We start from the raw sequence: 26471 nt of genomic DNA, 5'->3' as shown, positions 1-26471 counted from the left end.
CGATGGCATGACTACTTTGGGAGGGCATTTCTGCTTGGTTTTGCTCCCCATATTGATTAAAAAGCGTCCATAAACTGAAGGATCCACTCCTCTATTGTTCTGAATAATGTCAAGGGGTTTTATTCGATATGTGGGGGGAGCAGTGAGGTTTTCAGGCGGGTGGTTGCGGAGTGCTCACCTCCTGCTGCCTTCCATGATGGCGCCGGAACTGGAAGTTGTGCACCACTAATTATTTATTGCTATCCTCAGGACAGCGATACAGTTTGGTGCTGCAGCAGGGCAAGGGAGTGATGCCTCCCTGCCCCACATTTCCCTCTGATAGGCAATAGGCCTTGTAATCATCATCGCACTGCCTGAGCTGGGCAGTGTACAGCTACAAGGAGGTAAGTATTTGAGTTTATTGTTTTTTATTTGGCACCATGCAGTTGGGCCACCATTGGGGAGGTGGGAGCACTATGGGGGAATCTACTGGGGGCACTAAATAGGGGCATTTTGTAATGGCAGACATAAGAGGGCATGTTCTTGTTCTGGCACACGTTTTGTATGGGCACACATTTTAAGGGGGCATTTTTTTTAACTGGTATGCATTATAAGGGGGTATTTTTGTACGAGAAAACACTATGAAGGGTTATTTTTTGTACTGGTGCACATTGTAAGGGGTATTTTTAGCACTGGCACACATTATAAGGATGTATTTTTTGCACTGGTGCATATTATAAGGGGTATTTTTTTGTACTATGGTATATTATAAGGGGGCATTTTTTGTATTGGTGCACCTTTTAAGAAGATATTTTTGTACTGTCACATATTATAAGGGGGTACTTTTGTACTGGCACTCATTAGAGGGCATTCTTCTACTGGCACACATTATAAAGAGAATTATTACTATTGGGGAACTATGGGGAACATAAGTACTAGTATGGGCACAATGGAGGCATTATTACTATTAAAAGGCACTGTTAACACTAAGGTCACTAATTATTTTTATTGGTGGGACCTCGGGGAGCACAATTATTTTTTGGGGACATTATGTTTACAACACACCTTTAAAATTTTTTCCTCAGGCAGCAGAAACGCTAGGTGTTCCTCTGCCCCTCGCCACAAAGCACTGAGGTAAGGGGGCCCAAGCTGAACTCTTGCACCGAGGTCCATGAGCCTTTAGTTATGCCCCTGTGGAAGGCGATGTGTGACGCAGATCGATTAAGGATACGCAAAAGACCTTTGCCGACAAGTACCCGGAAACAAAACCACCAGCTAAACTTTGTATTCAGAGTCTGGTTTGGAAATTACATCAAACTGGCTCTGTTGCAAACATCAAGAAATAATACAAGTTTACTGGCGCTCTTACTTAATAATGTTGAGTATGCTGCAAGGAAGGTCAGTGCTGCAATGACAAAGTGAAGATGTAAAAGAAGAATTCCTGACTGCTTCCACCAGACTGGAAGATCGGGACAACTATCAAGTATTTACCATTACACATCAGCATTGCGGACTCTCCTTTAGAAGTACAGGTAGGTATCACAGTGTCACATATAGATACTACTTATAATTGAGAGGACAGCAGGCGTTGTAGAACCCCACTTCTAGTCATTGGTACTTAGATGCACTCAGAGGGTAAGCACAGGAATTATTTTGGAAACATGAAGACATAAAGGCCTCCATCAATCAGGACGGCTTAAGTTGTGCATGAAATTTCAGCAGTGGATTGCAAGTAGCCCCCAAAAATCAACTCAAAGACTGTCACGAATGACGTATTAGTGAGTGCTGAACCTGAAACCGTACCGAATAAAGTGTGTTTAGGAACTGAAAGAGTCTGACAAAGCTAAATGTGTAAATTGCTGGACTTGGTTGCTGACTATGATTGCTGACAGACTTTTGGACCCATTGCTGACTTCATGACGGACGAAGCTTGGTTTCCGTTATCAAGTCACGTAAATTCCTGGAATACGAGTTACTGATCTGCTGAAAATCCCCATTTGACTACAAAACACCACTTCATGACCAGAAAATTGGCATTTGGTGCGCAGTGTCAGGAAAATGAATAGTGGGCACAATTTTCTTAAAATCAACTGTGAATACCGCAATTTACCTGGACATGTTTGAACAGTTTTAAAACCAACTCAAAGCAGAAGAAAAAATGTCCTGCTTTTTCCAACAACATGGGGCAACATGCCACCCCTCACAGAACTTACTGGCATGGGTTCATAAACTGCTTACAGAGGAGCGAACTGTGAACACGGGGTTGTGGCCACCGCGTTCCCTAGACTTGTCCACATGCAATTTTTATCTGTGGGTAAATTTTAAACTGAAAGTGTCCGCTAACAGTCTACATCCCCTGGATGAACTCAAGGAAAGCATCACAAATACTATCCGTAGCATCACAAACAGTATCAGCCAACATAATCTGACCTGCCCAAAGAGGCATATAGGGGAACAGGGACCGCTTTCAGCATCTTTTGTAACTTGTGGGTAATTAAAAAAACACAATCCACTTGCTTGTTCATCTTGTCATACTATCGCTGGAGCTGGGATAGTTCTTTGTGAGCTACCCTGTATTAGACCTTGTGGGCAACAACTACAGTCATGTGAAAAAATTAGGACACCCTTTGAAAGCATGTGGTTTTTATGTAACATTTTTAATAAAAGGTTATTTCATCTCCGTTTCAACAATACAGAGAGATTAAAGTAATCCAACTAAACAAAGAAAACTGAAGAAAAGTCTTTTCAAGATCTTCTGTAAATGTCATTCTACAAAAATGCCTATTCTAACTGAGGAAAAAGATAGGACACCCTCACATGTATTCCCTCTTAAATTGGCTCAGATCTCACACAGGTATATCACACCAGGTGCACATAATTAGTAGATCGTTACTCTGCATGTTGAATGAGGCTTGCCCTATTTAAACCTCAGACATTTAGTTTGGTGTGCTCCTGACTGTTGAAGTGAGAGTGAGCACCATGGTGAGAGCAAAAGAGCTGTCAGAGGACTTCAGAAAAAAGATTGTAGCAGCCTATGAGTCTGGGAAGGGATTTAAAAAGATCTCAAAAGATTTTGAAATCAGCCATTCCACTGTCCGGAAGATAGTCTACAAGTGGAGGGCTTTCAAAACAACTGCCAACATGCCCAGGACTGGTCGCCCCAGCAAGTTCACCCCAAGAGCAGACCGCAAGATGCTAAAAGAAGTCTCCAAAAACCCTAAAGTGTCATCTCGAGAACTACAGCAGGCTCTGGCTACTGTTGATGTAGAAGTACATGCCTCTACAATCAGAAAGAGACTGTACAAGTTTAACTTGCATGGGAGGTGTGCAAGGGGGAAACCTTTGCTTTCCAAGAGAAACATCGAGGCCAGACTGACATTTGCCAGAGATAAAGTTGACAAAGACCAGGACTTCTGGAATAATGTTCTTTGGACAGATGAGTCCAAAATTGAATTATTTGGACACAACAGCAGAGGACATGTTTGGCGTAAACCAAACACAGCATTCCAAGAAAAGAACCTCATACCAACTGTGAAGCATGGAGGTGGAAGTGTCATGGTTTGGGGCTGCTTTGTTGCAGCAGGACCTGGTCAGCTCACCATCATAGAATCCACGATGAATTCTACTGTGTATCAGAAGGTGCTTGAAGAACATGTGAGACCATCAGTTAGAAAATTAAAGCTGAAGCGGAACTGGACCATGCAACATGACAATGACCCAAAACATACTAGTAAATCAACCAAAGATTGGCTGAAAAAGAAGAAATGGAGAGTCCTGGAATGGCCAAGTCAAAGTCCAGATTTGAATCCCATTGAGATGCTGTGGGGTGACTTGAAAAGGGCTGTACGTGCAAGAAACCCCTCAAACATCTCACAGCTGAAAAAGTTCTGCATTGAGGAGTGGGGTAAAATTTCCTCAGACCGATGTCGAAGACTGGTAGATGGCTACAAGAACCGTCTCACTGCAGTTATTTCAGCCAAAGGAGGTAACACTCGCTATTAGGGGCAAGGGTGTCCTATCTTTTTCCTCAGTTAGAATAGGCATTTTTGTAGAATGACATTTACAGAAGATCTTGAAAAGACTTTTCTTCAGTTTTCTTTGTTTAGTTGGATTACTTTAATCTCTCTGTATTGTTGAAACGGAGATGAAATAACCTTTTATTAAAAATGTTACAAAAAACCACATGCTTTCAAAGGGTGTCCTAATTTTTTCACATGACTGTACATTTCATTGTTTTCCATTTTAATTAAAGGTTGTACAAATTTTTGCAATATTTAAAAGCAGATTTTATTAGTAATACCAAAAACTGAATGGAAAGTATATTACAAGTAAATTTAATCTGGTAGAATAATGAAGTTTTTCTATAAAGGAGTACATACATAAGAAGGGGAGGTCTTTCAGTTGGGTATATAGGACCACCATTGCAATTATGGTCATGTTAGCAGCCTCGAGCAGCTGGACTCTAATTATTAGTTGACCAGTGGGGGAGCTGCCAAGAAAAGAGGGTTGTCCCCGTTTAATAACCATGTTAAGGTTATACGTAATCGTATCTCTCATCTAGTGCTAGACATTTATGCAGAAGAAGGACGCAGACATAGTAAACCCATATAGCAATGTTTATCCCGTTGCATGGAGCCGACTTACACAAAACGGAATATTAATTACACAGCAAGAAATGTATAAAATATTTATCATATAATGAAAAGTACATCATGTATAGTTAGCATGTGTTTGCCTCTACAAGCCATACAACATGATATCATACAGCAGTAGCATCACTCTTAAAGGGGATGTGTAATCAATCACCTATTGTTTAAATCAAGTTTTTATGTTAAACATATTTTTTGAGATTTTTTTTTATTTACACAATTTCATGTCTGTATATATACTTTATATGCATCCTTTTCTGTGCCGATCACTTTCAGCAGTTATCTCATTATCATCACAGGAAGGCTTGCAATGACAGTTATCACCCACATGTAGATAACACAGGATCCACCATTCACATTATGTGATGGTCACAGCTCATCTACTCTACTCCTCTGCACAGGAAACTCTCCCCTAGAGTCCCCTCCTGTCTATTCTGTCTATGGCCCATGGTGGCTGCTGTACAGCTTATCTCGGGATGGCTGCCCCCCATAATCTTCCATGGTAAATAGAATAATATTTTTATTTTATTTTTTAAACAGAAAATAAAAACAGATTAGAAAAAAATAATTTGTATCACTATCTGGTTTTAATTGGCAGAAAAACTGTATGTGACACATTCCCTTTAAAGCTACAACAGTATAAGAATCACATAATACCAATGCCTACCCTAACCTTAGGCAATGGACTCATGAGTAGAGAGAATCAAGGAAGTAAAAGCAAGTATCTGTTTTATTTTGCAACAAAGGGATTTTCCCACAAACAACACTTGATGTATAGTCTTGTGTACACGCAGTCTTACCCTTCGGGCCTCGATGCGCTTAGCTGACTAATTCAACAGGGAGGAAAAAAAGAAGGCAAGACATTTTGCCATGGGCCACAAAGGCCTAGAGAATAAGGCACGTATTCCAGAGACCAATTTCCTGGCACTTATCAAATCAAGAAAAAGGGGAGGAAGGTAGGGGGATCTCAAGGTTCAAAGGGTTCGGACGAGATATAGAGAATGTGAAGAAAACAATTTAATAAACGTGGGGAAAAAGTATCTTTAGAAAAAAAGAACATTACCAACCGTAAATTTATAGACTAAGATTTAAGAAAACCCCCAAAATTATATAAACCAAATAAGTGTTATATAGGAAGATCAAACGCCTGTTTGAAAAGTAAGGTTTTCAGTGCACCTCTTAATGAGAGAAGACTGGGAATCATTTTCAGGGCCAGAGGTAGGTGGTTCCAAAATCTGGCCCCTTGAGCCGAAAAGGATCTACCTCCACGTCTGATCTTGTTAACTTGCGGGATGTTAAAACTTACAGAGTTACTAGACCTCAATGTCCTCAACGGGGCGTACCTGGTGAATTTACGTTGCAGGTTCAAGGGACCCACACCATGGAATACCCTATGCATGAAGCATCCAATCTTGAACATCACCCGTTGTTGGACGGGGAGCCAGTGCAAGGCATTAAGAGAGGGAGTGATATGCTCTCGGGGTGCAACACCCGTTAGGAGCCTTGCTGTGACATTCTGCACAAGTTGAAGTCTATGCAAGTTCTTCTTAGGGAGTCCCATGTACAAGGCATTAGTCCAACCGACTCCATGTATTTTAAAATCCTCCCCAGAAGTTTCAGCTGGTAGTGGCAGATTTATCTGAGGGGCCAGGATTAATCTGGAGTCCAAGACCACTCCCAAGTCCCTGACCTGGGTGGCTGTCTCAGGGACAGGTCCAAAAGACAATGGCCATTGGAGTGCTGAGGGTGTAATTTTCTGGTCACTGAATATAATACATTCAGTTTTGGTGCCATTAAAGGGGTTGTCCAAGTTATATTTATTGATGACCTATCCTCAGGATAGGTCATCAATATCAGATCGGCGAGGGTCCGACACCCGGCACCCCCTCCGATCAGCTGTTTGAAGAGAAGGCGTGCACGGTGTCAGCGCTGCCTCCTCTTCACTGTTTACCTTCTAGCCATTGCATCTGCAGTGGTGAGCAGGTGTAGCCTTCCTATTGAAATTAATGGGATGGCTTGGGTGTAATTACACCTGCTCAGCACTGCAGATGCAACGGCTAGAAGGTAAACAGTGAAGAGGAGGCAGCGCTGACACCGTGCACGCCTTCTCTTCAAACAGCTGATCGGAGGTGGTGCCGGGTGTCGGACCCCACCGATCTGATATTGATGACCTATCCTGAGGATAGGTCATCAATAAATATAACTTGGACAACCCCTTTAAGCTTTCGATATTTGGCACTCATCCAGTGATTGATCTCCAAGAGACATCCGGCCAGATCGACTTGATTAACTGTTCCTTTTGCAAACCTAAAGTACAGTTGTGTATCATCCGCATAAACATGAAACTGAAGATTGTGGCTCCTGATGATGTCGGCTAATGGTCTTAGATAGATGTTGAACAAGACTGGGGATAGTGCCGAGCCTTGTGGTACTCCACAGGACAGTGAGAGATCGGTTGAGTGAAATACCCCCAGCTTCACTCGTTGTACCCTGTCCTGGAGAAATGAGACCATCCATGCCAAGGTCTTTACATCTAATCCGGCTACCACTTTCAACCGGTTCAATAACACTTGATGGTCAATAGTGTCAAAAGCGGATGATAGGTCCAGAAGGTCTAGGACCATGGAGTCGTTCTGGTCTAATGCCATCAGTAGATCATCCTGGACATTGACCAGAGCGGTCTCAGTACCCCTTCCGGGTCAGAATCCCAACTGGAAGTCGTCAAGAATGTGATTGGCATCCAGATATCCCTGCAGTTGTGCAACAACCTCCCTCTCGCCTATCTTTGCAACGAACGGCAGTCCCGAAATCAGTCTAAGGTTACTCAGATCGGTCACAAATAGCGCCGGTTTCTTAGGCAGAGGTGTTACCACTGCCTGCTTCAGAATAGCCAGCACCTGACCGCTGGAAAAGGAACTATTTATAATGTCTCGAATGTATGGTGCCATTGCAACCGCGGCGGACTTCACCACGGCTGCCGGGCATGGGTCTAGAGACGAGGAGGAGGATCTAAGAGCTCCAATGATTTCAATCGTTCTCTCCTCAGAGATGGGCTGAAATTCTGTGAAGGAATAGGGTAAGGTTGAAAATGAAGAAGAAAATGTCTCGTCCGTCCTATGAACCGTTGGGATATTGTCCCTAAGTTATCCACAGGATAGACAGTACCTGATCGGTGGGGATCCAACTGCTAGGACCCATGCTGATCATGCACACAGGGGTCCAATGTTCTCTGTTTGAATGGAGCGGCTTGGCTGTCTCCGATAGTCATCCAGAAATGCATAAGGTGGCAGTGGACATGTGTGACCACCATTCAAACAGTTAAAGGGAGTCTTTTACCTAAACTGACCGTTATAAAACACTAACCCCATGATCTGCATTATAGTCCCCATATCTGAATGCTACTTACCGTATAGCTGCCCGTCGCTTATTTTCTTCAAAAAACACTTTTATTCAATATGCAAATTAGTTCTGAAGGTGCCCAGGGGCGGTGTTAAAGCGGCCGGTGCCCAGACCCCTCGTTGCTTTTCATATGAAACACCTGAGGGCAGAGGCACAAGGCCGGCTAGATGTACGAGCCGGCACATGTGCATTAAACTCTCTTGTGCCTCTGCCCATAATGGGGAGTGAAGTGCGCAGACACAGCGAATCTTGTGAACGGCGCTGGTGCTGGATTTCTGAAGAACCTATGGCGGGCCAGAGGGATGAAAGGGGAGGGGTTTCATATGAATAGCGACAAGGGGCCTGGGCACAGGCCGCTTGAACGCTGCCCCTGGGCACATTTAGACCTAATTTGCATATTGAATAAAAGTGTTTTTTTTAAAGAAAATAAGCGACGGACACCTATATGGTAAGTAGCATTCCAATATGGGAACTATAATGCAGATCATGGGGTTAGCGTTCTATAATAGTCAGTTTAGGTGAAAGACTCCCTTTAAACATGGGACTGATGATTGATAAGGATTGCAGTGGTCGACCCCTGGCAATCAGACACTTATCCTCTATCTTTTAGATTAAAGATAAGTACTTTTCATAAGAGCAACCCCTTTAACTATCGCTTTTACATTTTATGTTTAAGCATATCTAAGGCTACTTTCACACTAGCGCTTGATCGGATCCGTTCTGAACGGATCCGATCATATTAATGCAGACGGAGGCTCCGTTCAGTACGGATCCGTCTGCATTAATAACTTAGAAAATTTTCTAAGTGCGCAAGATGCCTGAGCGGATCCGTTCAGACTTTCAATGTAAAGTCAATGGGGGACGGATCCGCTTGAAGATTGAGCCATATGGTGACCTCTTCAAGCGGATCCGTTCCCATTGACTTACATTGTAAGTCTGAACGGATCCGCTCGCCTCCGCACGGCCAGGCGGACAGCTGAACGCTGCAAGCAGCGTTCAGCTGTCCGCCTGGCCGTGCGGAGGCGAGCGGAGCGGAGGCTGAACGCCGCCAGACTGATGCAGTCTGAGCGGATCCGCTCCATTCAGACTGCATCAGGGCTGGACGGAGGCGTTCGGGTCCGCTCGTGAGCATCTTCAAACGGAGCTCACGAGCGGACTGACGAACGCTAGTGTGAAACTAGCCTAAAGTATATTCCAATGAGTATAAATGAGGAAGGATGAATTTATGTGAACACTTGTTTACATCGTGCTTTGGTTTTGATGAATCTTATTGCGTGAATGAGTGAAATATATATTGTGTTTTTTGTATGGAGCGATGAAGTCATTCATATCAACTTCTTCTTCCTCCAGTATTCCTTCAGCATCAAGAGTGCGGCACCAGCAAATGTCCTTGCTATGAACAAAGAAAAAAAAATATTCCAGACGTCAAATATCTTAACAGATTGAGAAGTGAGCAGAGAATACTTGTATGGGTAAATGTGTGAAAATACTGTAAAAGTCAATATAGGTACCCGTTTATAAAACTCAGTATGCTTCCCATAGCCAATTAAAACTTCTGAAATTGGCTGTTGCCATGGAGGCAGTGTGTGTTCCTTTCTTTAATTAAATTGCTAGCAGTCTGCAGTAAGGGTATGGAGGGGTGGTAACAGGTTGGGGGTGTGTACCTGCACAGTCTGACAATGGCAGCACTGATTGGATAGAGTCAGACTGTGCAGGTACACACCCCCAACTGGTTACCACCCCTCTGTACCTTTACTGCAGACTGCTAGCAATTCATTCATAACTTCTAGTAGAAATAATAAAGGAATGGTACAACATAGAGCCATAAGAATAGAAGCTCCAGAATTGTTATTACATGGGGAATGCATGTAGCTATTAAAACAGGCATGTCAGGAGTGGTGAAAGGTCCACTTCAAGGCTACTTTCACACTTGCGTTTTGTGCAGATCTGTCATGGACGGATCCGTTCATATAATGCAACCATCTGCATCCTTTCAGAACGGATCCGTTTGTATTATTTTTAACATTTCCAAGACGGGTCCGTCTTGTACAACATTAAAAATCAATGGAGGACGGATCCGTTTTCTATTGTGCCAGATTGTGTCAGTCAAAACAGTTTCTTATTTACATTTGGCCACTAGGACCATCAGTGTCCCTTGATTGACACGTGTTAATAATTCTAAAATATAGCATTTATTACTTGTCCTTAAAATAACTTAATTGGAACTCTATCTTAACACTATAGTTAAAATTGTCAGCATTGCCTGCCTGCCTCTTAATGGTTATGACAGTATAATCTGTAATTATTGAGTGTGTCCACTAGATGGCTCTATGCACCTGCAGCTGCTTGTTTCATACGTCCTTTATTATTCAGGCGTCTCTCTGCTTGTGTGCTGCACGCTGTTATTCCCACAGCGTGTTAGCTACTGTGCCGCCTTTCTGGACTATGCTCTTATGCTTGTGCTGCACGCTGTTATTCCCACAAGCGTGTTAGCTACTGTGCCGCCTTTCTGGACTATGCTCTTATGCTTTGTATCTCTCTCAGATATGTGTGCAGGCCAGGCTACCGCTGGCTAAAACGCTATCATCACTAGGTGCCCCCGACATGTGGTCGGCTAAACATATCGGGGGGCAGCTAGTGATGTTAGCGTTTTAGCCAGCGGTAGCCTGGCCTGCACACATATCTGAGAGAGATACAAAGCATAGGAGCATAGTCCAGAAAGGCGGCACAGTAGCTAACAAGCAGAGAGACGCCTGAATAATAAAGGACGTATGAAACAAGCAGCTGCAGGTGCATAGAGCCATCTAGTGGACACACTCGATAATTACAGATTATACTGTCATAACCATTAAGAGGCAGGCAGGCAATGCTGACTATTTTAACTATAGTATTAAGATAGAGTTCCAATTAAGTTATTTTAAGGACAAGTAATAAATGCTATATTTTAGAATTATTAACACGTGTCAATCAAGGGACACTGATGGTCCTAGTGGCCAAATGTAAATAAGAAAATAATAAAGTCCCAACACGTGTTAGGGAGATATATGTAAATCAATTTAGTCAAAACAGTTTGGCTCAGTTTCATCAGACGCTGCAGGTAGCGTTTTGGTGTCCGTCTCTAAAGCGGAATGGTGACTGAACGGAGGCAAACTGATGCATTCTGAGCGGATCCTTTTCCATTCAGAATGCATTAGGGCAAAACTGATCCATTTTGGACCGCTTCTGAGAACCCTGAACGGATCTCACAAACGGAAAGCCAAAACGCGAGTGTGAAAGTAGACTAAACTAGAATCCCTTTGGCTACTCTTGGGGGATTTTAAGTGCTAGACATTACTTACCACTGGCTTTAGGCTCCCAAGCAGACTATTGTGTTTTAGGACAGCATGTAGAGTGTGATATACCCTATTTGTGCTTGATCTAACCTATTCTATATCCTGCCAGAATATAAAGATTTTTCACTTGGTAATTATTGCATGAAAGTACATGTAGTGCTGGTTTATATTGCTTAAAAAGGAACTTAGTATCTCCTTCAAAAATCCTGCTGTCACTATATACATAGTTAAAGTGCAGTAGTGCATTGTGTTTATTTACACAGGTTAACATCATTGAGGCTGAGTTCACACGAGCGGGACGGATTAGGTCTGGATGCGTTCAGGGTGCGTTCAGTGAAACTCGCACTATTTTGCAAGCAAGTTCAGTCAGTTTTGTCTGCGATTGCGTTCAGTTGTTCAGTTTTTTCCGCGCGGGTGCAATGCGTTTTGATGCGTTTTTCACATGCGTGATAAAAAAACTAAGGCTTGTTTCACACGGGCGTTGCGGATTGGGGCCGGATGCGTTCAGTGAAACTCGCACTATTTTGCAAGCAAGTTCAGTCAGTTTTGTCTGCGATTGCGTTTAGTTGTTCAGTTTTTTCCGCGCGGGTGCAATGCGTTTTGATGCGTTTTTCACGCGCGTGATAAAAAACTGAATGTTTACAAACAACATTTCTTAGCAACCATAAGTGGAAAACGCATTGCACCCGCACTTGCTTGCGGATGCAATGCGTTTTTCACGCAGCCCCATTCACTTCTATGGGGCCAGGACTGCGTGAAAATCGCAGAATATAGAACATGCTGCGATTTTCACGCAACGCAGAACTGATGCGTGAAAAACAATGCTCATGTGCACAGACCCATTGAAATGAATGGGTTAGGATTCAGTGCGGGTGCTATGCGTTCACGTCACGCATTGCACCCGCGCGGAAATCACGCTCGTGTGAAAGGGACCTAAAGGTTTACAAACAACATCTCTTAGCAACCATCAGTGAAAAACGCATCGCACCCGCACTTGCTTGAATATAGAACATGCTGCGATTTTCATGCAACGCAGAACTGATGAGTGAAAAACAACGCTCATGTGCACAGACCCATTGAAATAAATGGGTCAGGATTCAGTGCGGATGCTATGCGTTCACGTCACACATTGCACCTGTGCGGAAAACTCACTCGTGTGAAAGGGGCCTAACAATCCAATCGTATAATTAACCATCTCAAATACATCTTTAATCTAATAACAAACCTTTTTCACAAAAATTCATATAAAATTGCTAGTGCATAATCAAGTAACAATATGTATATATCATAAGTTGATATTTCATATCCATACATAATGCAATCCCACAAAATTCATAAGTGGTGTCCTAATTAGTATTAAAAACATATGTGCAAAACCTAAAATCATACCTTTGTGCAATTGTCATTAATAAAAACATTAGGGGAGAGAATCACACGGTCAGAAAGGATCCGGTCCACATGGAATTGGTGTTTAGTAATCCTCAATGCGCATGTCTCTACCGAAACGAAAGCGTGAAGGGCAATTCGTTTCGGTGTAGACATGCGCATTGAGGATTACTAAGCGCCAAGCCCATGTGGACCGGATCCTTGCCGACCGTGTGATTCTCTCCACTAATGTTTTTATCAATGACACCTGCACAAAGGTATGATTTTAGGTTTTGCACATATGTTTTCAATACTAATTAGGACACCACTTATGAATTTTGTCTGGTGAATAAAGTTTCTACTTGTATTTTATGCCTTGGATGTCGTGGAATTTTTTCTTTATTTGGATATTTTTTGGGGGTGGCACTCTAAACACACAAGCGTTACTGCGGTGCTGCCCAGTTTTGTTTATTTCTATATACATAGGTAGTGATGTTATAGATATCAGATACGTAGGTACTGTAGATAACTCTTATGAGCGTCTCCTAACCTAAAGTACACTAAAGGTCCTTTTACACAGGGCAACAGACAGGCAGCTATCAGGAACGAATATTTGTTGCTTTCACATGCAGCAATTGTCCCCTCTGCTTGGGAACGAGTGATGGCCACTGTGATGGTTCATCTCTTCATCTTCCTCCAGATTTAGTATCTGTCGGCAGCAAATCCCTTGTTTTATGCTATTGGCAAACAATGATTTTATGTCCCCCATAAAAGATGCGATCACCTCGTGGACGAACATTTGCTTGTTCATTTGGTGACCGGCAGCACATTTATATTGGGCAATTATGAGGAACAATTATTTGTGCAAATCGTTGCTCCGATCCCTATAGTATGTTAAAAGACCTTGAGGCTGTTTTCGCACAAGTGCCAATGGAGCCACAACAGCCATGACCCATCTGATAACTGATAATGAGGTTTGTCAGGGTTTCAGAAATTTCTGATGCCAGAGTAAGGACCCTATTACACCTAAAGATTCTGCAGATGATTGTCTGGAGGGAAGAGTTCTTTCCCAGGAATCGCCTGCTCGCTAGCGGAGGAGACCACTGCTATTGCATGGAGCGATCTCCTCCTCAGTATGAGGATGAGCAATCGCTAATGCCATCGCCCGTCCCCATGCTGAACCATTGTTTGCCAGCAGCAGAGTGCTGATTACACGTCACGATCTGCCACCGGCAAATGATTATTTTTGAAAGACTCCAAATACCAGATGAACGATCATCAGGTCATCAGCGAAAGTATTACACTGTCAGATCATCACTAACAAGCATTTATGCTATTGCTTGTTAGCCATGACCATAATGATTATATGCAGGTGTAATAGGGCATTTAGACTACAGTGGGCATGGAGTGGCACAGGGCACTCTTAATGCTCACTACAAAGTCACCATAAACCTGAAGAAAAATAATTATATCTCCAATATTTACAATAAAAATAGTCCTTTGATTTCATGACAATTGATGTGGTCCTTTTGCGCCTGGCGGTTTACCATTCTCAACTCTACTTATCTCCTTGGAAGACTGGGCACCTGTCCTTGAAGCTCGTGTGACTGCGGTTGCATCCCATACAACTTTTGTGATTCTGATCCGCACACAGGATCGAGCACAACCTACACAGATGAGCCTAGACTGCCGTGTGCAGTCCATTTTTGGAGGACCCATAGAAATAATGAGTCAATGTGCAATCAATCCACAAAAAAATGCATCAAGGCCTTTAGTCAAGGGTGCACATCCCGTGTACAGTCAAATTAGCAGTTACAACTGAAGAAGCCTATATACTGTTCTTATACAAAGGCCCCCCATTTTTTAATGTCTGCTATAATGTCCTAGTAGGCCATATAGACAGAGGATGTAATTATCAGCAGCTAGTGGACTTTACTAAAATTATAATTATAGATAATAATGATATTAATATTAATGTCATTACCTGCCGGTGGCAAGTGCAGCTATTAGGAGAGCAAGCAAGAGAGCCAGGAGAACTGAGAGAATGACGATAATTATGATCATCCCTGCACTATGTCTTTCAATCCTTGTATCAATAGTATTGTAGTTTGTTCCTGTTAAAAAACAAAAAAACATGATTTCACATACATAGTATATACATTCGCAAGCAATGAATGAATAGCGAAAACTGAATCTAGAAAATAATAGCCAATATTTTACTATAGAATTTAAAATAGCACTTGGCGCACTGTTTTTTTTTAAATAGAAAAATAGCAAAATAGCATAAAAAACTGAAAAATGCCACCAAAAATATATTTTTATACTTTACATCATTACCCAGCAAGAATTGTGTAGCAGTGAAGTAGAATAAGACACCAGTTCTAAATGCGATACCTGTTAGTGGGCTGATTTTTTCAGACCAGCGGGTCTCTTGGATCAGAGTGGTATTGTTCAGCAAGACAAACTTAACGCTAGAAAATAAACCAGTTGGGATTAAATATTTTAAACTAGTAGAAAATAAGGGTGAAGAAGAATATATTCACAAATCACATTTCATTTCAAAGTATAAAAGTATTTTCCAGGTTATGTGACACTGATTTGAACTGTGCTATAGTTGAAGGGGTTTTCTGGGTTCAGAGCTGAACCTGGACATACCCCCATTTTCACCCAGGCAGCCCCTATGATATGAGCATCGGACCATTTCATGCGCGGTTCAGAGCAGGGCAAAGGCTTTTTTAGGAGATCCGGCGATTTATCGGGCTCTCCATGGGAAAGGTTAGGCGGAGGCTTCCACCTAGCAGTGAGCCCGGTGACATCACCGGCACTAATGGGTGGGCTTTAGATGTTGCTGGTGACAGATTTCCTTGAAAGTGGTATTCCCATCTCAGATATTGATAGCATAGCACTAGGATATGCCATCAATGTCAGCCTCTGGGGCCCACTCTTATTTCCAGATTGGCCTCCCCAAAAGTGACTTCTTCTATATTCACTGGTATAGGAATTCCGATAGTACATATGGCAGAGCTGAGAGCCATTGGCTCCCTGTCTCACCACTTACTCTAGTAAGCCACAGACTGTGGAACATTGCTGTTGTTGGGGCACAAACTGGGACATTATTGCTGTATGGTGGTTCAAAGAGAGACATTACTGCTGTGTGGGGGTTTTATCACTTCTATGTGGGGGCAAAAATTAAGGTACTGCTGTGTAGGGAGTGCAAAGGGGACACCATTGCTGTGTGGGCAGTGTGGCACTATTTCTGTTTAGTGAACACTATTACTGCATGGGACACAAAAGGGGTTACTTTTTCCTATGGGACAGCAAGGGAAGAATTATTACTGTCTGGGGCACTATAGATGGTAAGTGTATATAGAGGTGGGAAAAAGGACTGTCATAGCCAATTTGAAAAGGAAAGGGAAAATTTCCAACCAGAGAGGACAACCCATGTGAGTCACTGTAATCACCTGTCCTGTATTCAGCACAGCAACTTTGCAGAACTGATTTCTACCATGCTATGGTCACTATATAGTGGTAATATTGGTCTTTGTACTTTTGTTTTCTTCAGTAACAATATGATGGTGTTATTCAGTCTTAATATCTGGTCACTGTGTTGTGGTTTTGGCCCTTGTATAGGGGCATGATTGGTAATCATTGGTAATATTGGCCTTGGTAACCTTGGTTTTGTTTAGAACAGTAATGTAATAATATGTTACTTTTTGGGGTAGTTTACAATATATATATTTATATATATATATATATATATATATATATATTTATTTATATTTATAGAGCCTAACAATACCACAGTAGACCTTGCACATCTGAATAACAAGATGGAGGGAAGGGGGGTTTTTCAGGCTGCGGCTAGGTATACACCCTTGGACGAGACATCATCACTTCTGGACTGACAGGGGACTGGCAACAGTGGGGATGGGAGTCTCAGTGCTGGAATGGAGGTTCTTGCAAAAGGGTTTTTTCCTGGTGCTCACTCAGACCTCAGATCAGACCCCCAAGCTCCATTATAAAAAATAAAAAAATTCATACATTTACCTCTCCTGCTCCGGACATTGATGACAATCACTTCTCCCTGATCTTCTGCTAGCCTAGCACCGCACTGTGACTTGAAGTCGCACAGTAGAAAAACTCAAAGATTGGCAGCACTACTCATCCCACACACTTGGGTACAGACCAGTGAACAGGCTTGCAAGCCGGATGGTGCACGCAGATAGGGATCCTGGCTGGGGGTCCCAACTCTTCCAGAAATTTCAATAATCTGCAGCGCTCGCCGGTAGTTGGTGAAAAAACAGTGATTTATTCACTCAAGCAGCTAGAATACAGCGACGTTTCGACCTTAGTTGGTTTTTATCAAGCAATGAAGTCGCACAGTGTCAGGACATAGTGACACTTCATCCTGAGGGCTCATGCACACGACCATATGTATTTTGTGGTCCGCAAAAACGGAACCACAAAAAATACGGATGATGTCTGTGTGCATTCCGTATTTTGCAGAACGCAACAGCTGGCCCCTTATAGAACAGTACTACCCTTGTCCGTGATGCGGACAATAATAGGACATGTTCTATTTTTTTGCGGAACGGACATATAGAAACGGATTGCACACTTTGTGGACTCATTGAAATAAATGGTTCCATATACGGTCTGCAAAAAAAAAACGGAACGGGCAGGGAATGAAAATACGTTTGTGTGCATGAGCCCTGACACTGAACACAGTCAGGACACGTGCAGTGAAACGCCCGGAAGAAGGCCAGGGACTGGTGATACAGCCATCGCAGCGCTTCCTTCATTGCTCTCCACGCCTTCTGCATGCTGATGACCGCTTCATAAGACGCACTGCCATTTTCCCCCCCACTTTTGGTGAAAAAAAGTTTGTTTTATAGTACGAAAAATGTGGGTACATAAAAGATATAATAAAATACTTCAAAAATGATCTTACCGATAAGGTCCATTTTCTGTTAAAATGCCATTACAAAATGAAACATTTTGACAATCTAGTTGAGTTCCAACTGGAATCATGGCATTGGGTTTTGGAACAGTATCAAAGCATGGGTAGGCAGTAGCTGGCCTCTTGTAGATATGATAGTATTTGTTAGTTTGGAATAAATTGTAATTGGATGGATTACTAAGATTTGTTGGAGTCAAACTTGGCACAACTGTTGGAGGAAACAAACTGAAAATCAGTGAAAATAACAAAACCCTGCATTTATTGATCGTATTATGATCTGGTTGTGACAGGTTTCCATTTATTTATTTTTTATTCAATATACAACTGAAAGGGAAAGAAACGAAATTGAATTTCCCGTTTTCATTCTTCGCTAGGAACTTCACATAATGAAATATTTTTCAATTTCAAGCCAATGGTTGCCAACAAAGCATGTGTCTCTCTAAAGATACAATAACAAAATGTGTTAAATCACCAGTCCGCAAAAAATGCTGCAGGTCCGTAGAGTGTCGTGGGGTGGATTACACTTTCAGAGAATGTACATAAAAAGTCCGGACCGCCCGTCTCATGAATGTAAGGTATAAAACAGGTTTTTTCTTCCTCCCTTCAAAAAGTTACCGAGGTCTGCAGATCTCCTAGTGATGGATATCCTGCAACTTACAAAGAAAAACAATAGGGTAGATCCGTTTGTTTAATCTGCCCTGTGGTGCACAGATTGTACTTACACGGCACTCCTCCAATATCGAGCGTATCACAGGTTTTCTCTGCAATTTAGTTGGATCTCCGCATGGAAGGTGCACGTTCACACACTATTAGGCCTCATGCACACGACAGTTTTTTTTCACAGTCCGCAAAAACGGGGTCCGTGGGTCCGTGATCCGTGACCGTTTTTTCGTCCGTGGGTCTTCCTTGATTTTTGGAGGATCCACGGACATGAAAAAAAAGTCGTTTTGGTGTCCGCCTGGCCGTGCGGAGCCAAACGGATCCGTCCTGAATTACAATGCAAGTCAATGGGGACGGATCCGTTTGACGTTGACACAATATGGTGCAATTGCAAACGGATCCGTCCCCATTGACTTTCAATGTAAAGTCAGGAGTCCCTTTACTTTTACACTTGCGTTCATATAATGCAGACGGTGGCTCCGTTCAGAGCGGATCCGTCTGCATTATATTGTTAAAACATTTCTAAGTGTGAAAGTAGCCTCAGACGGATCCGTCCAGACTTTACATTGAAAGTCAATGGGGGACGGATATGAGCTACATCGTGAAACTCATTTCCGACAGTATATTCTAACACAGAGGCGTTCCCATGGTGATGGGGACGCTTCTAGTTAGAATATACTACAAACTGTGTACATGACAGCCCCCTGCTGCCTGGCAGCACCCGATCTCTTACAGGGGGCCGTGATCAGCACAATTAACTCCTCAGGTGCCGCACCTGAAGGGGTTAATTGTACTATCATATCCCCCTGTAAGAGATCAGGGCTGCCAGGCAGCAGGGGGCAGACCCCCCCCCCCCCAGTTTGAATATCATTGGTGGCCAGTGCGGCCCCCCCCTCCCTCCCTCTATTGTAATAAATCGTTGGTGGCACAGTGTGCGCCCACCATCGCCCCCCCCCCTCCCTCCCTCCCTTGTAATAAATCGTTGGTGGCACACTGTGCGCCCACCATCGCCCCCCCTCCCTCCCTCTATTGTAATAAATCGTTGGTGGCACAGTGTGCGCCCACCATCGGCCCCCCCTCCCTCTATAGCAGTAACAACATTGGTGGCAGTGTGCGGCCTCCCATCTCCCCCCCACCCGATCATTGGTGGCAGCGTAGTTCCGATCAGAGTCCCAGTTTAATCGCTGGGGCTCCGATCGGTAACCATGGCAACCAGGAAGCTACTGCAGCCCTGGTTGCCATGGTTACTTAGCAATAGTACAATAGTAGTGTGATGTCTGTGACCGGCCGGGAGCTCCTCCTACTGGTGAGTGACAGTTCTTTAGCAATGCGCCGCACAGACCTGTCACTTACCAGTAGGTGGAGCTCCCGGCCGGACACGAACATCGCAGCAGCAAGCAGGTAACTATGAATCTTCTACTAGTGTACTATTGCTAAGTAACCATGGCAACCAGGACTGCAGTAGTGTCCTGGTTGCCATGGTTACCGATCGGAGCCCTAGCGATTAAACTGGGACTCCGATCGGAACTACGCTGCCACCAATGATCGGGGGGGGGGGGGGGAGATGGGAGGCCGCACACTGCCACCAATGTTGTTACTGCTATAGAGGGAGGGGGGGGGACGATGGTGGGCGCACACTGTGTGCATGAGGCCTTATACACAGTTCAACCGCGGACTTGGTTACAGCATACGCCTGGTGAGTCAACTGAGATTCCTAACTTCTTTAAATTCTGAAATCTCTGTGGATACAAGTTGCTCCCACCATAGTGAAGCTCCGGTAATATGTAAAAAGTTTATTAGTACATACTTACAAACATGCACTTAAAATCGCATACAAATCCCAGCGTCTTTTCTCCTTGCCCAAGGGCAAGTACATACTTACAAACATGCACTTAAAATCGCATAAAAATCCCTGCGTCTTTTCTCCTTGCCCTTGGGCAAGGAGAAAAGACGCTGGGATTTTTATGCGATTTTAAGTGCATGTTTGTAAGTATGTACTAATAACCTTTCTAAACATATTACCGGAGCTTCACTATGGTGGGAGCAACTTGTATCCACAGAGATTTTTGAATTTAAAGAAGTTAGGAACCTCAGTTGACTCACCAGGCGTATGCTGTAACCAAGTCCGCGGTTGAACTGTGTATAATAGTGTGTGAACGTGCACCTTCCATGCGGAGATCCAACTAAATTGCAGAGAAAACCTGTGATACGCTCGATATTGGAGGAGTGCCGTGTAAGTACAATCTGTGCACCACAGGGCAGATTAAACAAACGGATCTACCCTATTGTTTTTCTTTGTAAGTTGCAGGATATCCATTACTAGGAGATCTGCAGACCTCGGTAACTTTTTGAAGGGAGGAAGAAAAAAACTGTTTTATACCTTACATTTATGAGACGCGCGGTCCGGACTTTTTATGTACATGTGTCTCTCTGGTGCATTTATTGTATTGAATAGCTCACTGGGGGAAATTCATCCAAACTGGCATTTTATACAAGATTGATCTACGGCAATTTGAGCTGGAATCAGATGCACTTAATTTATTAAGAAGTGCAGACATCGTCATACATTTGGTGTCTCTCTGGCCCTCGGTGCACCAGAAAGTCAAGATTTTAGCTATAATTTATGCCAGTTTGTCGCCGTAAATTATGGTATATTTGCCAAGCTGCTGAATGGGAAGAGTGACAAACACCTAAAAAAGTCACACATTTTTTTACACAAATGGTGCTTGCGAAGGTTGGTGACTTCTTAATACCACTTTACTGGTACACAAGTGATAAATCCCCCCATGATTTTTCTAAGCTCCATACAGATGGAGGATAAACTTGGTACACAGCTAGACACTCTCTTTCCTGCTTAGCCCCTTTCCCACCAAATGATGCCCCCTCAGCGGATGAAGTTGCAGTGGATTTTTCTTTTTGTCTTCATAAGTATTTCTAAATTTTTATGTGACAAATAGAGCCAAAAATTTGGTGCAAATTATGGCAGAATTCAGACACAATCACAATAGTAAAAGTAGGTCATGGTGTACATAGTGGAAAGGTTTTCCATTGCAGAAAGAATTGTACAATTATATGTGGAAAATTATGCCTTGGAAAATTGTGAGTTGCAGATTGTTTGAAGTCATTTTCTGCAGTGGAACTGTTTGCAGTTGACTGTAACTTGACCATGATGACCACCGAATGCTCTAAGCAGCAGTGATCCTGTATACTATACTGCAGGCCTTTCTGGAAGGAAGCTAATTGTTCATATATACTGTATATCTATCTTTATATGGAAAAGAGTATAAGTAGATTAACATACCCTTATCCAGTGCAATAACCAACCACACATCAGTTGTGTTATACTGCTGAAAAATGCACTGTGGCTCGTCAAGTGCAAAACTGTTATTTGTCAGTTTCCCCAAAACTTGCTTGACTGTAACTTGAGGAATATAAAATCGAACCTCTGAAAGTGAACATAACAATCAATTAATAATATTTAATTCACAGAATTCATATGCAGGATAAGATTGGCCCACCTCTGGATCCTCTGGTGGGCCAGGAATGTGACATGTTAAAGGGGTTGGCTACCCTATGGTGGTTTTGGGAATCCCCCCTGGGCAGACTTGCAAAGAGAAACATACTTACCTTCTCCTTGCCACTGGTTCCCAGCTTCTTGACTTCCTGGCCTTCGCTGCCTTGATCTGTTCCCCTGCTGTCAACATCAGATTTGACACCGCTGCAGCCAATCACTGGCCGCAGCAGTGACCTGCTCCCCTTGCGTCACATGCTCAATTGACATGCAGCAAGGTGCAGGTCACCGCTGTAGCCAACAATCAATACAGTGGTGTCAACGTCGATGTTGACAGTCAAGGACCCGAGCAAGGCATCCGAGGCTGTAGAGTGAAGGAGCCAGAAGGCAGAGGAAGGGAGCAGGTAAGTATGCTTTCTTTCCAGGTATGCCCAGGAGGGGGATTTGCCAAAAATGATTGACCTCTGTGGTGACAAGTTCCCAAGTAGCACGTCACTGCTGGGTAAAGGGCTGCATGGGTACACATCACCACTGAAGCCATCTGGAAGTTTACAGGACAGAGACCAGAAGCCTAGTGAAGAAAACCAGCCTAGTGAAGAAAGCCACACCTGCATTCCATTGAATTGTTAAAGGGGTTGTCCGGGTTCAGAGCTGAACCCGGACATACCTCCATTTTCACCCAAGCAGCTCCCCTGACTTGAGCATCAGAGCAGTTCATGCTCCGATGCTCTCATTTGCCTTGCGCTAAATCGCGCAGGGCAAAGGCATTTTCAGGAGTTCTCCATGGCTAGGGCAGTGCTAAAGCCCGCCCATCAGAGCTGGTGATGTCACCGAACACACTGCCGGGCAGGAGCCTCCGCCCCGCAGTGTGTTGCTGTAAATAAAAGAGCCCTTGCCCTGGGCATCCTGGGTGAAAATGGAGGTATTTCCTGGTTCAGCTCTGAACCCGGACAACCCCTTTAAAGATCTGTTGCTGTCTCAGCTTTGATATCTGCATATATTGCATTATAAAACACAGTAAGCATTTTATGGGGGAGTTTTGGTGCAGCAGTTGAGCATTTCTTAGCAGATTTGATGTTTTTTTATGGTATTGTAAAAAGGTACCAGGAATAATTGTGGATGGAAGGTATGTGTCACCATGTTCCTGGCCTCGGTGAAGTAAGAGCCGGTATTTTATGTGTCAGCAGCAGCTATTGCTAATTGACACCGTGAGATTTAGCATGGCTGTCATAGCTGATCCGGAATGGCTCTTACTGGGAGTAGTCAAAGTGCTGGGTGGGTGACAACTCCCCATGTTCCAGGTCGGGTTTTGCCAGGCATAAAAACCAGCCAGCACTGCCAGGTGTGGTGGATTTACCTCCCTCTGACAGTGGAACTCAGGAGTCTGTGTGCTGTGAACTGAGGGCTGTGCTGGGATTTGACATTTGAGCTGGGCTGGAGGACTCAGGCCCCTCTAAAGGCAAACAGGCTGCCAATGGACTTGGTGAGGCTCAACGGCTAAGAGGGTGTGAAATAACACCCAGGAGAAAAGGTGACTATGATTGTTTATAGACTTTCTTGTGTGTGAACAATCACCAAGCCACCTGCGTTTTGTGATACACCTTATCTGCATTTTGTTATACACCAATGTGCGAATAAACACTGCTGTTTGATTCAAGAACTGTGTACTTTGCCTCTATACTGCATCCTCTAGTCCTAACTACCATTTATTACAATTAGCACTCCGGAATTCTGACTTTATAAAGTTACAAAAAAAAAGTCACATTCACTCCAGATTGGGGGGGGGGGGATGTGGCAGAAAAACTGGAGGAATATTCAGTGACAAAAGTGTCAAAAATGCTTTACATTTAACAAATGTCTGACATTTAATAAATTTGGTGGAAAGTACGCGATTACAGACTCAAGCAAAGAATGACTTCTTACCCTCATGATAATTTCCCCCCTTGGCGCTTTTCACAAGTAAAACAAAGATGCCATAAATAAAATATGTGTGTGAGAAGCCATATGGTAAGATAACCAAGTCCAATGGGGACACATTTTTTGACCATCATTATGTAATCTATAGATTTATTTGGATACAATGTGAATTCCATTAGACTGTTTTATTTAATTCTCCTTTTCCTCTTGCTTTACCTTCAATAAGCTACAGTAAATGCACAGTTCAGAAATAATGCTTCTTGCTTCCAAAACAGAACAAAACGTATCTACAATTCCCAGCATTCTCCATTCATTTTTTTGTTAGTTTGGAGAGGAGCAGAGTAAGTATGCATGCTGGGAGTTGTAGTTTCACAACAGCTGGAGTGCCGGAGGTTGCCTACCCCTGATCTAGACCATTTTTAGTGAAATACAAATTTATAAGAACACACTACAAAAATTGCAATTACACTTTTCTGTGAAAACAAAAGATCTTTTCATGGTCTTAAGTACAGTAACACAATTAATTGAGCACTTACTATATGTATTTGCAATGTATGAAATATACATGCTGAGATGGGGGGAATTTAATAAATATCATCTGCCAAAACTGCTCTTGTGCGCCAATTTGAAAAACTTTAAGTCTGGGGAAATCTGGTATATTTCCTTTTGACAATCCCCTTTGTGTATAGTACATGGAACATATAAAAGCTTAATGCCCACTCAGTAAAATAAGTAATATTTTACTGTTAACCACAACAGTATTAAAAATCTTATTTTGTTTGTTCAAAATATGAAGGAATAGTGACAAATATTAGAAAAACATAAGTGGCTAGTAGGCATCCCCTTGAACATTGGGCAAATGTAACATAGCAAATATGACTGAAGGTAATACCTGCCTTCATGCCCGAGATGCAATATACTAAAATTCAGGTCATATAATTTCATATTGAGAAAATATACATTGCTTTACCTGCAAATGTGGCTGAGACCCCCATCAACAGGAGCCCAAGTTTTATGAGCAGATCCATGATAGGATGGTGTATTATGATTTTTAATGCAGTGGTGTAACACAGGAGTAGACGAAGAATTTGTTCATCTCGATAGAGTTCATTGTTAAGTTCTAAAAGTATTTCTATGAAGGGTTGGTGTGTTCCCTGGGGATATAATGGTCTCTTTTAAGTTCACAAATTCTTGCATAATGAAGAGAAGAATAGAGGACAAACACGTCAGACTAGTTTAAGACTTATAATAATAGTATAATGTGAGGTTATGTTGCGAATTATTAAATGTTTTATGGGATTCTTAAATTTTCTTAAAGAGCATTCAGGGAACCAAAGTATATCAAGTTCTACTAATAAAGTCCTGATGGTAAAGATTAAACAAATTGTTATATGACACATTGTGCACTGGCTAAGATTCACAAGTCTGTGGTAAATGTCAATAGGTGTGGTATTTTTTTGTGTGCGTGTATGTTGTGCGTAAGTACCAGAGGTATTTTTAGCTAGACAAACCCTAACTGAAGGTAAAGTTGTTATCCCCTTAATGACCAGGCCTGTTTCAGGGTTGTCTCACTTCAGAAATAGCATTTATAATTTAATTTTTTGATTTTAGGTGTTACGACCACCCAGCAATCCAGTATTGGTGGCCATGCTAGCACAGTATAGGAAAAAGTGCCAACCTCTCTGTGGCTGGGCTCAAGGGAGCGTGCATAGACACTCATCATGGTCACTTCATATCTGCACTGCAGCGGTGGCCATGACCCCTGGATACAAGCAGTGTGATTTAAGAATGAATCAAGCAAGCAAAGGATGCAATATGGACAATCACAATACATGAGTGCTTTGTATTAACCACTTCAGGACACAGCCAGATTTCACCTTCCTGATAGAGCCTATTTTTGCAAATCTGACATGTGCCACTTTATGTGGTAATAACTTTGGAATGCTTTCACTTATCCAAACGATTCCATTTTTTTTCTTCTCGTGACGCAATGTACTTTATGTTAAAGGTAATTTTGAGTTGATATGTTGTACCTTTATTTATAAAAAAAATTCCCAAATTAACAGATAATTCTAAATAGTTATTTTCTAAATTTGAATTCCTGTGCTTTTAAGACCGATAGTGATACCTCATAAAATAGTCATTAACCCTTTCATGACCAAGGGTCATTGATGCCCCAATGTCCAGGTCAAAATTTTCAAATCTGAGATGCGTCACTTTATGTGGTAATAGCTTTGGAACACTTTTACTTGTCCAAGCCATTCTGAGATTGTTTTCTCGTGACACATTGTACTTCATGATAGTCATATATTTGAGTCAATATATTTCACCTTTATTTAGGACAAAATCCCAAATTTACCAAAAATGTGGAAAAATTCACAATTTTCCAAATTTCAATTTCTCTGCTTCTAAAACAGAAAGTGATACCTAATAAAATATTTATTACTTAACATTCCCCATATGTCTATTTTATGTTGGCATCATTTTGGAAATGTCATTTTATTTTTTAAGGATGTTAAAAGGCTTAGAAGTTTAGAAGCAATTCTTATAATTTTTCTGAAAATTTCCAAAACCCACTTTTTAAAGGACCAGTTCAGGTCTGAAGTCACTTTGTGGGGCTTACATAGTGGAAACCCCCATAAATGACCCCATTGTAGAAACTACACCCCTAAAGTTACTCAAAACTGATTTTAAAAACT

General features: G+C 42.5%; 1 protein-coding gene across 1 annotated transcript; it reads right to left on the bottom strand.

The window, feature by feature from the left end:
* Nucleotides 1–9207: 9207 nt before the first annotated feature.
* Nucleotides 9208–24857, bottom strand: LOC122930399 (uroplakin-3b-like). The gene is made up of 6 exons (XM_044283767.1): nt 24743–24857; nt 21646–21789; nt 17676–17892; nt 15119–15195; nt 14709–14838; nt 9208–9420 (listed from the first exon to the last, which is right to left on the bottom strand). The coding sequence occupies exons 1-6, from the start codon at nt 24798–24800 to the stop codon at nt 9267–9269; spliced, it is 780 nt and encodes a 259-aa protein (XP_044139702.1). The 5' UTR covers nt 24801–24857; the 3' UTR covers nt 9208–9266.
* Between the last annotated feature and the right edge of the window lie 1614 nt (nt 24858–26471).

The sequence above is a fragment of the Bufo gargarizans genome, chromosome 3 (genome assembly GCF_014858855.1).
Source record: "Bufo gargarizans isolate SCDJY-AF-19 chromosome 3, ASM1485885v1, whole genome shotgun sequence".
Lineage (NCBI taxonomy): Eukaryota > Metazoa > Chordata > Amphibia > Anura > Bufonidae > Bufo > Bufo gargarizans.
The sequence above is the reverse complement of the archived record's forward strand: the minus strand, read 5'-3'. Positions and strand labels throughout refer to the sequence as shown.

Excerpts from the sequence above, each read along its gene's own strand:
- LOC122930399 (XM_044283767.1), bottom strand. The coding sequence starts at position 24,800 with ATGGATCTGCTCATAAAACTTGGGCTCCTGTTGATGGGGGTCTCAGCC. Across the intron at positions 15,196-17,675 it reads ACAGAAAATGGACCTTATCG|CGTTAAGTTTGTCTTGCTGA; the intron begins GTAAGATCATTT and ends TTTATTTTCTAG. Across the intron at positions 14,839-15,118 it reads AAAAATCAGCCCACTAACAG|GAACAAACTACAATACTATT; the intron begins GTATCGCATTTA and ends GTTTTTTAACAG.